Genomic DNA, 14,479 nt, shown 5'->3' on the forward strand with positions numbered 1-14,479 from the left:
TATATATATACATACTCACACTAAGAGAGAAAGAGAGAGAAAGATACTCACAATTGTTGGAAAACATGTTCCGGCACGAAACATTTTTAGTGCCATAGAGATAGTGAAGGTTCCCAGAAACAGTAAAATACTCATCAAGAAAACATTGTCTTTGTATGAAGGAGGATTGCATCCATCCCCTTTCAGCGTTCCATTTATAAGGTTACAAGCAGTTTCATTATTAGAATTTGCCACAGCAAGTGAACTATTTTGAAAGCAGCTACAGTTGTTAGATATAGGAACATCTGGGTTGACATTCATTGGTGCAATTTTTATACCGATATCAGCAAGTTTATCAAATGCTTCAACAATGAAGATGATGGCAATTAAACAAGCAAAGCTCTCTTCTGTGAAGCGGGTTATGTATTTTACTAATGCACTCATATCAAAAGCAACAACAATCAATAAGATCAGCACAGTCCACATGCCCACCCAGAAACGGAGCGGCATGAAATCCCAGTCATTATCTCTAGAGTAAAAGAAAAAAAAGAAACAAGTGAAAAAAAAAAAAAAGATCATTTCTACAAAAGGCACAAGGCAGAAATGCTAGGGGAGTGGGTAAGTTGAATGTATGAAGAAAGACTAAGTTAACCTTTGTGTCATTTGACCTCAGAACATAACACTGGAAGAAATACCACTAAGTATTTTGTCTGGCATATTAATGACTGCCAGTTTACCACCCTAATAATAATAATAATAATAATAATAATCCTTTACCTTTTATTTGTTTCAGTTTTTTGAACAGCAGCAAAACTGGGGTACAACCCTGAAGGGTTCTAGTTGAATGAATAGACCACAGTACTTATTTTTTAAGCCTGGCACTTATTCATCAACTTTTTTGGTCAATCACTAACTTATGGGTCTATAAACAAACCAACACTGGCTGTCAAGCAGTAGTAGTGAACACACACACAATGGGCTTCTTTCAGTTTCTGTCAACCAAACCCAGCTGCAAGCCTGGGGCTAGAGAAGATACTTGCCCAAGTAACATACAGACTGCATCCAGAACCACGTGGTAAGGAATAAATTTCTTACACAACAATGCTGGTACCTATAATAATTATTTCTAGGTAATTGTTCAGTTTACATTTGTAAAATTAAAATGTGTTGACAATGTTGATAACTTTGATTTTAGTTTCAGTTGTTTCTGCTTTTTGTTATTTCTCAGTTCTTGTTTATTTTATATCTTTTTTGAGGTGTACTTTTAGCTGCAAGTTTGTTTTATGAAAGGAAAGAGAAAAACAGTAAGGAATGATAGCTAGACAACCACTCAGAAATACAAATTTATGTGTGAGAGATACAACTAGATAGTTTTATAAATTGAGTAAATAATTGTTTTCTCCAAGTAAAGCTAAAAATCAGTTGTAAATAACAAAGATGGCAAGGGGTGACAAGAGTGAGTAAAGCATCAGACAACATATTTTGGTGTATTTAGTTATGTCCCTTGATCTTTTTTTAAAAGAGTTAAACTGAACAATTACCTCATTTCTATTCTAGGCACAAGGCCTGAAATTTTGTGGGAAGAGGCTGGCTGATTCATCAACCCTACTGCTTCACTGGAACCTAATTTATTGGCCCCAAAAAGATGAAAGGCAAGGTGACTTCAGCAGCATTTGAACTCAGAATGTGAAGACAGATGAAATACTGCTGAGTATTTTGTCCAATATGCTAATAGTTCTGCCAGCTTGATGCATGTCGCTATATATGAATTATTAGTGTTATTATAGCTTGGCACCTATTGTTTTATATATGTAAACAAACACTGGAAACTGGTTTATTTCTAATTCCATGTAACACATATTTCATTATAGTATAGGAAAATAGATACTTGTAACTTAACAGTTCAAAAGAAACTGACAAGACAAATGTCAGGCTTAAAAAAAAATTAATACTCGGGTCAAATCATTCAATTAAATTCAAGGCAGTGCCCCATCATTTCCAGTCTAATGACTGAAACAAGTAAAAGATAAAAGGATATCTATCTATATCTATAATTTAAATATAGGATAAAATCTTTATAAGAATTTATCAAGTAGTTAGCATGAAAAATCTCATAAGGGAAAAATTTCTTGATTATTCCCTATAAATAAATAAATAGATAGATATAGATATATTTATTTATATTAAGGGCATTACTATACATAAATGCCTCATGCTAAGAGGGACTCTTAAAGTTGAAACTACCATAAAAAACACATTGTACCGAACACGGTACAATGTGGTTATTATGGTGGTTTTGACTTTAAGAGTCCCACTTAGCATGAGGCATTTATGTATAGTAATGCTCTTAATATAAATAAATATATCTATCTATCTATCTATCTATCAATATATTATATTATGGAACTATAAATATATATATATTACATGGAAAAATGCGAGCATGAGAAGTAATATTTTAAAGATTATAAACCTGGAAAATTACAGGACAAGTTAATTATACTTGGAAACGTTTAGGACAACTTATTACATCTGGTAAAGTACAGAACAAGAAAACTTTTACTTCAAATATTGCAGCTGAGGATAAAATTTCAAATAAAATATTTAGATTTAGAAAAGATTAGCTTTTATTAGCCGAAAGGAGGTAGTCACAGTTCTAGGACAGCACTCTACACCATATGAGATATCATCAGGTGTACCACAGGGATCTGTCCTTGGTCCCCTCTTGTTTGTGGCATACATTAATGACATAGATGCCAATTTAAAGAATGCCACAGTATTGAAATATGCAGACGACATCAAGTTGTACCTTGAAATCAAGAGGACAGATCCTGATGTCTACAACTCTTTCCTGCAATCAGACCTAGACACAATGCAGCAATGGATCACAGACTGGCAACTGAAACTGGCTGTGGACAAGTGTACCACCATGCATTTTGGGAGAAAAAACCCTGCGTCCACATACTCCCTCCACAACACTGATATCAAGAAATCCTCTTGCGAGCGTGACCTAGGCATCGCTGTCAGCAGTGATTTGTGTTGGACAGGGCATATCTCTAAAATTGTCAAGAAGGCCGAGGGTGTCTTGGCATCACTCAGCAAGACTTTTGTTAGCCGCTCTCCAGCCATCTATTTAAAACTGTATATAGCTATGGTACGACCACACTTGGAATTCGCATCATCAGTTTGGAACCCCTATCTTGCTCAGAACATTGACCTCCTGGAATCTGTCCAGAGACGTGCAACCAAACGCATACCCTCCATCAGGCACCTACCATATTCTGAGCGCCTTGTTTCCCTGGGCATGGATTCACTGAAGCTCCAGCGTCTGGCGATGGACTTGGTAAACACCCACAAAGTTATCAACCACCTCACCAACAACAACACTGAATACCTTTTTGATCTCCATGTGTCTAACACACGTGGACATGCCTACAAAGTCAGAAAACAACACAGCTCCCATGACTTTCGGAAACATTTTTTCACGCTCAGAGTTGCTGAAGCATGGAATAAACTGCCTACGTCAGTTGTTGACTGCCATGACACTGCATCCTTTAAGGCCCTCATGCTTTCCGAAATCCGCCGAAACTACACCTGATTATATATATACACTTTAGATGAGTTGTAGTGCACCTGAGCACTGTACACAATTATTATTATTATTATTATTATTATTATTAACACTGAAAATTTTATTACAAGTTATTACTTCTATTTGTTATTACTTGCTACTTCTATCAAAAATAAAAAAATAAGTCAATATTTTTTGTATTTAAAAAAAATGAATTTTTAAAATTATTAATTAATAATTAGAAATTTGAAAATAGGTTATAAAAAATAATAATACATTAATTAGTTCAATAAATAGAATAATACAAAAATTAGTTATATATTACAGTAAAATTTACCTATAGCAACAACTTAACAATAAAATTTGCTTGAGTTATTGCTGAATCTTCACATTTTTAGTCTTAACCCAATACCTACTTTTACATAATGAATTTGAATTTGTCTACCATATATACTCTTCTACTTTGCATAAAAATTTAGCTATATTGGTACTTCTCATTTTTTAAGTATTCTAGTGTGTCAATATTTTAACGAAATGTTACCTTTTTTAATTATAGGGTTACTTTACTCTTTTACTTGTTTCAGTCATTTGACTGTGGCCATGCTGGAGCACCACATTTAGTCGAGCAAATCATCCCCAGGACTTATTCTATCAGTATCTTTTGATGAACCACAAAGTTACGCGGACATAAACACACCAGCATCGGTCGTCAAGTGATGTTGGGGGGACAAACACAGATGCACAAACACATACACACACCTACACACACACATATATATATATATATATATTATACATATGCATATATACGACAGGATTCTTTCAGTTTCTGTGTACCAAATCCACTCACAAGGCTTTGGTCAGCCCAAGGCTACAGTAGAAGACACTTGCCCAAGGTACCACGTAGTGGGACTGAACCTGGAACCATGTGGTTTGTAAGCAAGCTACTTACCACACAGCCACAATATTAAATAATTTTTAATATTCAAATTTTTATCTTTAGCTCAATACTTTAAATAAAAATTTTCTTGTTCTGTACTTTATCAGATGTAACAAGTTGTCCTGAACTTCTCCAAGTCTAATAACTTGTCCTGTAATTTTCCAGGTTTATAATCTTAAGATTATTTCTCTTGCCCACATTTTTCCATGTAATCCATGTTTTTTCCAGGCTATGCTATTATGCTAATTAATAATGTGTCAAATGTGTCAATTGGCAGTGTCATTGATAATTTTTCCTTACTTCAATGACGCCAGTAACATATATTAAAAGTCCCCTTATAGAACTATATTCATAAAAAAAGTATAGAACTATATTATTACCTTCAAATTTGAGAAACAAACACTCATAATTTTTTCATTTAAAAACTTCACTGCATGAGATTAATACCATGGAATTCATCAAACTGAGCTCTATCATTTAAGCTTAATTAAAATATAGTTTGTTTTTTAAATAAAAAAGTTAATTATACTTAACTCCAATTTTTTGCCTTAATTATATAGTTTTTCGTGATATCTTACCTCATAACTTTTTTGATACAAATTTTTGTTGCACGGGAACAAAACAATGAAATTCTTCATGCTTTCTTCTACCACTGAAGCTAAGATTAATATATTTTGCTTTTAAAATAAAAAGAGTTATTTAGATCTAAATTTGATTGGTGGCATTACTCTCCTATAATGTTGCTACAAATTTTGATGTAAATTTTCTTCTACTGGATAAAATCTAAATTTTTTATGCCAGAATGTAGCTAGGGACCAGTCCTCTTCAAAATTGTTAACTGATTTCAATTTGGTTTAGAACTGAATTAGCAACAAACTCTGAAAGATGCTTCATGTTAGTAAATTGTGGCCTTAAGAATATTATTCAACTACTACTGTAGTTGAATAATATATAAATATAATCGGCAAAGACATGGTTGTTTTGTTATGAAGCTTGGTTCCTAACCATGTGTGTTTAGGTTCAGTACCACTGCATGTGAGTGTCAGCAAGTACTTTCCACTATGTAGCCCCAGACCAACAAAAAGCCTTGTGAGTTGATTTGGAAGACAGAAAATGAAAGAAGCATGTTGTATAAATGCACACACACACACACACACATATATATGAAAAATACTGAGAAAATGTTGAAGATGCATCAACATTTTCTTTCATACATATATGTATTGTGTAATTACAACAAATTAGAAAGGAATGAGGCTAGTATGCATTGCTGGATGTGTAATGTAAGTGTACATGTTAACAGAGTGCTATTTTGGGACAGAAGTTAAGCATAAGAGGAATTTGTTGCTATTTTCACGAAAGAAGACTGCACTGGTTTTGTCATGTGATGTGGATGGATGCCAACAACTCCATAAAGAAGTTCCAATCTCTCAAAGTTGATGAAACACATGGAAATGGGAGACCCAAAAGACATGGGATGAAGTACTGAAGAATGACCCAGCACACGTTATAAAGGAGTTGGTGTTAGGAAGGGCATCCAGCTGTGGAAACTGTGCTAAATCAGACTGGAGTCTGGTGCAACTCCTCAGCTCTGGTCAAACAATTCAACACATGCCAACATAGACAACATCTTTAAAATTTCAAGTATGAGTCTAAAATTCAGTAAAGAAATTTACATACTAAATTTAAATACACAGAAAATAAGTGAAATAACACAAAAATGAAGGGAAATCTGTGAAACAAGATAGAACCTTGTGGTGTGTGATCAAGTGAAGCATTTGGTGCTGCATTGATGTTTTCTACTCCTCCTCTTTTTCTCTTCTGCATTTTTTCTTTTCTTTCTTTTGTAAAATCTTACATTATGGAAGAATCATGACTATTGTTTCAGATTTTTATTTTAATATGGTTTTCTATTATTCATATATCATATACATATACATAGGCACAGGAGTGGCTGTGTGGTAAGTAGCTTGCTAACCAACCACATGGTTCCGGGTTCAGTCCCACTGCGTGGCATCTTGAGCAAGTGTCTTCTGCTATAGCCCCTGGCCGACCAATGCCTTGTGAGTGGATTTGGTAGATGGAAACTCAAAGAAGCCCGTCATATATATGTATATATATATGTCTGTGTTTGTCCCCCTAGCATTGCTTGACAACCGATGCTGGTGTGTTTACGTCTCCATCACTTAGCGGTTCGGCAAAAGAGACCGATAGAATAAGTACTGGGCTTACAAAGAATAAGTCCCGGGGTCGATTTGCTCGACTAAAGGTGGTACTCCAGCATGGCCGCAGTCAAATGACTGAAACAAGTAAAACAAAAAATATGCATTATAAAATTCTATAATATAAGATAGATATAATAGTGAACTTACTGACAGAATTGGTAAATAATAGTTTCAAGTACCAACATTGGTCCTGTGCTGCCTAGAATGTTTAAAGGCTGACCTGAAAATAAGGCAAATACCACACCAGAGAGAGCTGCTGTCAAAATACATTCCATTGTCCCCTGAGGTGAGGGGGGAAAAGCAAAATTATTACATTTAGTTTTTTTTATGTGTGTGTGAAGAGATAAAGAAAAAAATACCAAAAAAGACAAGAAAATTTAAAGTAGTTAAATACCATGTAGCCCTTGGTTTTGCTGCCAAGGATTCCACCAAAAGTGACATTTTGAGTAAACGTTGCCAAAAATAAGAAAATCACTGAAGCCAAACATTGGACATGAAGACAATCTTTGAAATCACTGGCATACCAAGGTAATTTTCGTTTAAAGTCATTAATTAAGCCGCCAAAAATCCTACAAAATAATTATTTAAGAAAATTACACCATTAAAACATTAACAAATAATGATAAAGGCTATAGTTTGATATTTTTTCTTCTGCTCTTCTGGTTTCACTATTTATTTCAACTCATATCTGCAGGGAGACAGAACAAAGTTCATGTAAATAGACAAAATAAACATGGAAGATATGTTAATTGTTGTGAAAAACCCTACAGTATTACTCAGCTGCATGTTTGTGGATCCCATTAGTCCATACATGGTCAGCTCTATTATGTTGTGATCCAAGACTAGTGGTGTGTCACTTTCACATTATGGATGAGATCTACATTGTTTGTGAAATTGATCAAGTATATTATTTGTAATGGTTGGTTACATATTTGCTCATTATACATACAACTTGTTGGTGAGGTTGAGCGGGGATTCCACCTGACTTTGCTCACATCATGTTATTCCTGAGAGGAAAAGGCATTCAGGCCATTTCACATTGGGCAGGTTGAAATCTCCCACGAGAAACATACTCTTCTATTCTTGCAAGGCAGTCTTCAAATAGGCCTGTGTGTTTTGAGGCATCTGGTGGGTGATATGTAATGCATCACTATGCTGAGTTGTCATATGTATAAGTTTTGTGTCACACGCTGAGTTTGAGTGTGACAAAAGGATCTGGGCCATTAGATTTTCATGGATGTATATTGCAATTCCATCATAGCTCCTATCTTTTCTATTGCTTCACAATACCACATACTTTGGTATGTGTATTTCTGCACCTGCAATGTTGGGTTTTAGGTACATTTCAGTAATTGCTTTGCATAAGACTTGATTGCATGTCAATAGGTCTCTCAGGAAAGTAATTTTGGTTCTGTTATTGAATTGTAACAGTCCATTTATATTTATAAAGTATATTAGTGTGACTTCTGTGCCGATGCCAGTGGTGGCCACCCTGGATCCACTGGTTGTGGCAGTCTTGTGTGTTGGTGGGGATGGCTACAACTCTGGAATTGATGAAGCCAGTTTAGTTGTTGCTCAATCTTTTGAACCATGCATAAAAAAGATTGTTCCTCAGCTGCAACCCTTATGATGGCTTCTGGATAGAGCTGGTTTTTAGAAGTAGTACACACTTCATATATATATGTATATATATATGTATATATAATAATATATATATATTATATACATATATATATATTATATATATTCATCATCATCGTTTAGCGTCCGCTTTCCATGCTAGCATGGTTGGAAGGTTCAACTGGGGTCTGGGAAGCCAGAAGGCTACACCAAGCCCAGTCTGATCTGGCAATGTTTTCTACGGCTGGTTGCCCTTCCTAATGCCAACCACTCCGTGAGTGTGTGGGTGCTTTTTACGTGCCAACCGGCACTATATATATATTTATATGTATATATATGTATATATGTATATATGTATATATATAATATATGTATATATATATGTATATATATATATATATGTATATATATGTATATATTTATATATTGTATATATATGTATATATATATATTGTATATATATATATATATGTGTATATATATATATTATATATATGTTATAATATATAATATATATGTTATATATATATATAATTATATGTATATATTAATAATATATATATATATGTATGTATATATATATGTCCTAAGCCACCTGGACTACTGCTCTCAACTGTGGTCACCGCATAGTGTCAAACTAACCACAGAGCTTGGAGACAATCCAAAGACATTTCACCAAGAGGATTTCCCCACCATGAAAGAAAGAACTATTGGGAGAGGCTTAGGGAACTCAATTTGTACTCCTTGGAACGAAGACGAGAGAGTGATATACATATGGAAAATCCTGGAGGGACTAGCACCAAATTTTGGAATTGAGAGCTGTTCCAATCCCCGTACAGGACGTCACTGTGTGGTGCCAAAGGTCCCGTCTTCCACATCCAGGGTAAGGAGCAGATACTGTAATAGCCTGGGTTTCAGGGGCCCTCAGCTGTTCAACAAACTGCCAAGAAAACTAAGAGATCTACATGATGCGGATGTGGACATTTTCAAAAAACATCTAGACAAGCTGCTTTCCGGGATCCCAGATGAACCCACTGCAAGGTACGAAGGTAACCTAAGGGCAGCAGCTACAAACTCTCTCTTAGATCAGTGGCCAGCCACGGCAAACTGGACTTAGAGAGGGTAGCAACAAGGGCGGTGCCCCAGCATGGCCTCAGCCGGATGGCTGAAACAAGTAAAAGAGTACAAAGATATATATATATTATATATACATATATATTTATATATATATTATATATATATATACACATATATACTTATATTATATACACATATATACATTATATATATATACACATATATACATTATATATATATACACAGATATCATTATATATATATACACAACATATACATTATATATATATACACACATATACATTATATAATATACATATATTATATTATATTATATACACATATATACATATATATTATATTATATATATATACATATATATATACATATATATATATATATTATATAATTACATATATATATCTTATATATATATACATATATATATATTATATATATATACACATATATATTATATATATATACACATATATATATTATATATATATACAATTATATTATTATATATATACATATTAATATATTATACATATATATATATTATTATATATACACATATATATTATATATATATACACATATATATTATATAATATACCATATATATATTTATATATATATACACATATATATATTATATATATATACACATATATATATTATATATATATACACATATATATTATATATATATACACATATATTATTAATATACACATATATATTATATATACACATATATATTTATATATATACACCTATATATATATTATATATTATACACATATATATATATTATATATATATACACATATATTATATATACACATATATATATTTATATATATATACACATATATATATTATATATATATACACATATATATATTATTATATATATACACAATATATATATTATATATATATAACATATATATATATTATATATATATAACATATATATATATTATATCTATATACATATATATAATTATATATATATACATATTATATATTAATATATATTACATCATATATTTCTATATATATACATATATATATATTATATATATATCTATATATATATTATATATATATACATATATATAATATATATTATATACATATATATATATATATTATATACACTATATATATTATATATATATACATATATATATATTTATATATTATACATATATATTCTATTATATCATCTACATATATATATTATCTATATATACATATATATATTTATATATATATACATATATATAATTATCTATATATACCTATATATATTATATATATATACATATATATATATTATATCTATACATATATAATATATTATATATATACACATATATATATATACATATATATACACAGATATATATATACATATATATATATATACATACATATATATACATATATATTATACATACATATATATACATATATATACTATATACATATATATACATATATATATATATATACATATATATACATATATATATATATATACATATATATACATATATATATATACATATATATACATATATACATATATATACATATATCTATATACATATATATATATACATATATATACATATATATTATCCATATAATATATACATATATATACATATATATATATACATATATATACATATATATATATACCTATATATACATTACATATATATATATACATATATATGCATATATATATACATATATATACATATATATATCTATATATATACATATATATACATATATTATATAACATATATATATACATATATTACATATATATACATATATATATATACATATATATACATATATATATAACATATATATATATATATATACATATATATATTCTATATACATACATATTATACATATACATATATATACATATACATATATATACATCATCATCATCATTTAGCGTCCGTTTTCCATGCTAGCATGGTTGGACGGTTCAACTGGGGTCTGGGGAGCCCGAAGGCTGCACCAGGCCAGTCAGATCTGGCAGCGTTTCTACAGCTGGATCCCTTCTTCCTAACGCCACCACTCCGAGAGTGAGTGGGTGATTTTATGTGCCACCGACACAGGTGCCAGACGAGGCTGGCGAACGGCCACGCTCGGATGGTGTTTTTATGTGCCACCGACACAGGTGCCAGACGAGGCTGGCAGACGCCCACGCTCGGATGGTGTTTTTATTATGTGCCACCGGACACAGGTGCCAGATGAGGCTGGCGGACGGCCACGATCGGATGGTGTGTTGTTACGTCCCCAAAGCACGGAGGCCAGCCTATGCGGTACTGGCTACGGCCACGTTCGGATGATTTTTCTTGTGTGCCACCGGCACTGGTACCAACAAAGATACAAATTCCATTTATGTTCATCTATTTTATTTGTTTTGATTTGATTTGATTTGATTTGATTTTCACTTGCCTCAACAGGTCTTCACAAGTGTCACAAGAAGGAAGGTATGCATAGGTGGACTGTCTACGGTCGCCGGGTCTTCGGATGGTGTCTTTATGTGCCACCGACACAGGTGCCAGATGTGGCTGGCGAACGGCCACGAATCGGATGGTTTTCTTGTGTGCCACCGGTACTGGAACCACAAAGATACAAATTCCATTGATGTTCATCTATTTTGATTTGGTTTGATTCACTTGCCTCAACAGGTCTTCACAAGTGTCACGCGTGTCACACACTTGCCTCAACAGGTCTCCACAAGTGTCACACACTTGCCTCTGCTCACCGGTCTTCACAAAGTGTCAACACACTTGCCTCGCCTCAACAGGTCTTCACAAGTGTCATAAGAGGGAAGGTATGCACAGTGGACTGACTACGTCGCCGGGTCTTTGGATGGTGTTTTTATGTGCCACCGACACAGGTGCCAGGTGAGGCTGGCGAACGGCCACGATCAGATGGTGTTTGTTGTGCCCACAGCACTGAGGCCAGTCGACGGCCACGTTCGGATGGTTTTCTTGTGTGCCACCGGTACTGAACCACAAAGATACAATTCCATTGATATTCATCTATTTTGATTTGGTTTGATTTTCACTTGCCTCAACAGGTCTTCACAAGGGTCCACACCTTGCCTCAACAGGTCTCCACAAGTGTCACACACTTGCCCTCTGCCTCAACAGGTCTTCACAAGTGTCACACACTTGCCTCAACAGGTCTTCACAAGTGTCATAAGAGGGAAGGTATGCACAGGTGGACTGACTACGTCGCCGGTCTTCGGATGGGCTTTATGTGCCACCGGCACAGGTGCAGATGAGGCTGGCGAACGGCCACGATCGGATGGTGTGTGTTGTGCCCACAGCAACGGAGGCCAGTTCGATGCGGTACTGGTTACGGCCACGTGTGGGTGGTTTTCTTGTGTGCCACCGGCACTGGTACCACAAAGAATACAATTCCACTGATGTTTCATCTATTTTGATTTGTTTTGATTTGATTTGATTTTCACTTGCCTCAACAGGTCTTCATAGTGTCACAAGAAGGAAGGTATGCACAGGACTGACTACGTCCCGGTCGGGGCCACGGGTTATGGCCTGACTAGTCTTGCCGGGTCTTCTCATGCACAGCATACTTCCATAGGTCTCGGTCTCTAGACATTTCCTTAGTGAAGACCTAAAGTTCGAAGGTCGTGCTTCACCACCTCGTCCCAGGTTTTCCTGGGTCTACCTCTTCCACAGGTTCCCTCCACTGCTAGGGTGTAGCACTTTTGCACACACTATCTTCAGCCTTTCTTGTCACATGACCATACCAGCGCAGCCGTCTCTCTTGCACGCCACAACTGACGCTCTTCTTAGCTTCAACTTTTCTCTCAAGGAACTTACACTCTGACGATTATGAACACTGACATTACACATCCATCGGAGCATACTGGCTTCATTTCTTGCGAGCTTACGCATATCCTCAGCAGTCACGGCCATGTTTCACTACCATGTAGCATGGCTGTACGTACACATGCATCATACAGTCTGCCTTTTACTCTGAGCGAGAGGCCTTTTTGTCACCAGCAGGGGTAGAGCTCTCTAAACTTTGCCCAGGCTATTCTTACTCTAGCAGTTCACTTTCAGCACACCACCCCCGCTACTGACTTTGGTCTCCTAGGTAGCGGAAGCTATCAACTACTACTTCTAGTTTGTCTCCCTGGAACGTGGCAGAAGTGGTCTCTGCATATTTCCAGTGTTTATTGCTCCTGAGCATTTGCCACAAGACAAAACTATTTTCCTAGTTAGCCTTCCTTTGACATTGCTGCACCTCTTATGTGTCCATAGCTTACACTTGGTGCATCTTATAGAGTTTCTACCTACACCTTTTTACAGATCGAGCAGGGCCATCTACCTGAAGGCGTTTGTGATTGATCTACCTTCCTACTTATTAGAACTTTGGTTTGGCTAGGTTGATTCTAAGGCCCTTCGATTCTAACCTTGTTTCCACCACCTGAAAACTTCTCCTCCAGTTCTGATAGTGGACTCAGCAATTAGAGCAAGGTCATCAGCATAGAGGAGCTCCCAGGGGCAACCTGTCTTGAATTCCTCCGTTATTGCCTGGAGGACTATGATAAATAGGAGGGGACTGAGGACTGAACCTTGGTGGACCCCAACCTCTACCCGGAATTCTTCACTGTACTCGTTGCCAACCCTCACCTTACTAGCAGCGTCCTCTGTACTGGCTTGCACAGCTCTCACCAACCATTCTTCTATTCCCTATTTTCCTCATTGACCACCAGATAAGGGACCGGGGGACCCTGTCAAAGGCTTTCTCCAAGTCAACAAAAGCCAGGTACAAGGGCTTATCTTGGCTAGGTATTTCTCCTGCAGCTGTCTTACCAGGAATTAGCATCAGTAGTACTTTTCCCTGGCACGAACCCACTGCATATCATCTAAGGAAACTCTCTCTCTAATTAGTTGGGCTACAACCCTCTCCGTACCTTCATTACCTGATCCAGCAGCTTGATGCCCCTGTAGTTATTTGTCTCTAGGGCGTCGCCT

General features: G+C 34.7%; 1 protein-coding gene across 1 annotated transcript in view; it reads right to left on the reverse strand.

Annotated features, from left to right (window-relative positions):
- The window catches only part of LOC115223673 (electroneutral sodium bicarbonate exchanger 1-like), a 125,395-nt gene that overhangs the window by 20,567 nt on the left and 90,349 nt on the right, over nucleotides 1–14,479 (reverse strand). The window contains exons 12-14 of the mRNA XM_036512625.1: nucleotides 7,110–7,284; nucleotides 6,863–6,996; nucleotides 52–508 (exon numbers count right to left, since the gene is read on the reverse strand). Of these exons, the coding sequence (XP_036368518.1) occupies nucleotides 52–508; nucleotides 6,863–6,996; nucleotides 7,110–7,284 (766 nt within the window). The remainder of the gene's footprint in view (nucleotides 1–51; nucleotides 509–6,862; nucleotides 6,997–7,109; nucleotides 7,285–14,479) is intronic.

The sequence above is a fragment of the Octopus sinensis genome, linkage group LG23 (genome assembly GCF_006345805.1).
Source record: "Octopus sinensis linkage group LG23, ASM634580v1, whole genome shotgun sequence".
NCBI lineage: Eukaryota > Metazoa > Mollusca > Cephalopoda > Octopoda > Octopodidae > Octopus > Octopus sinensis.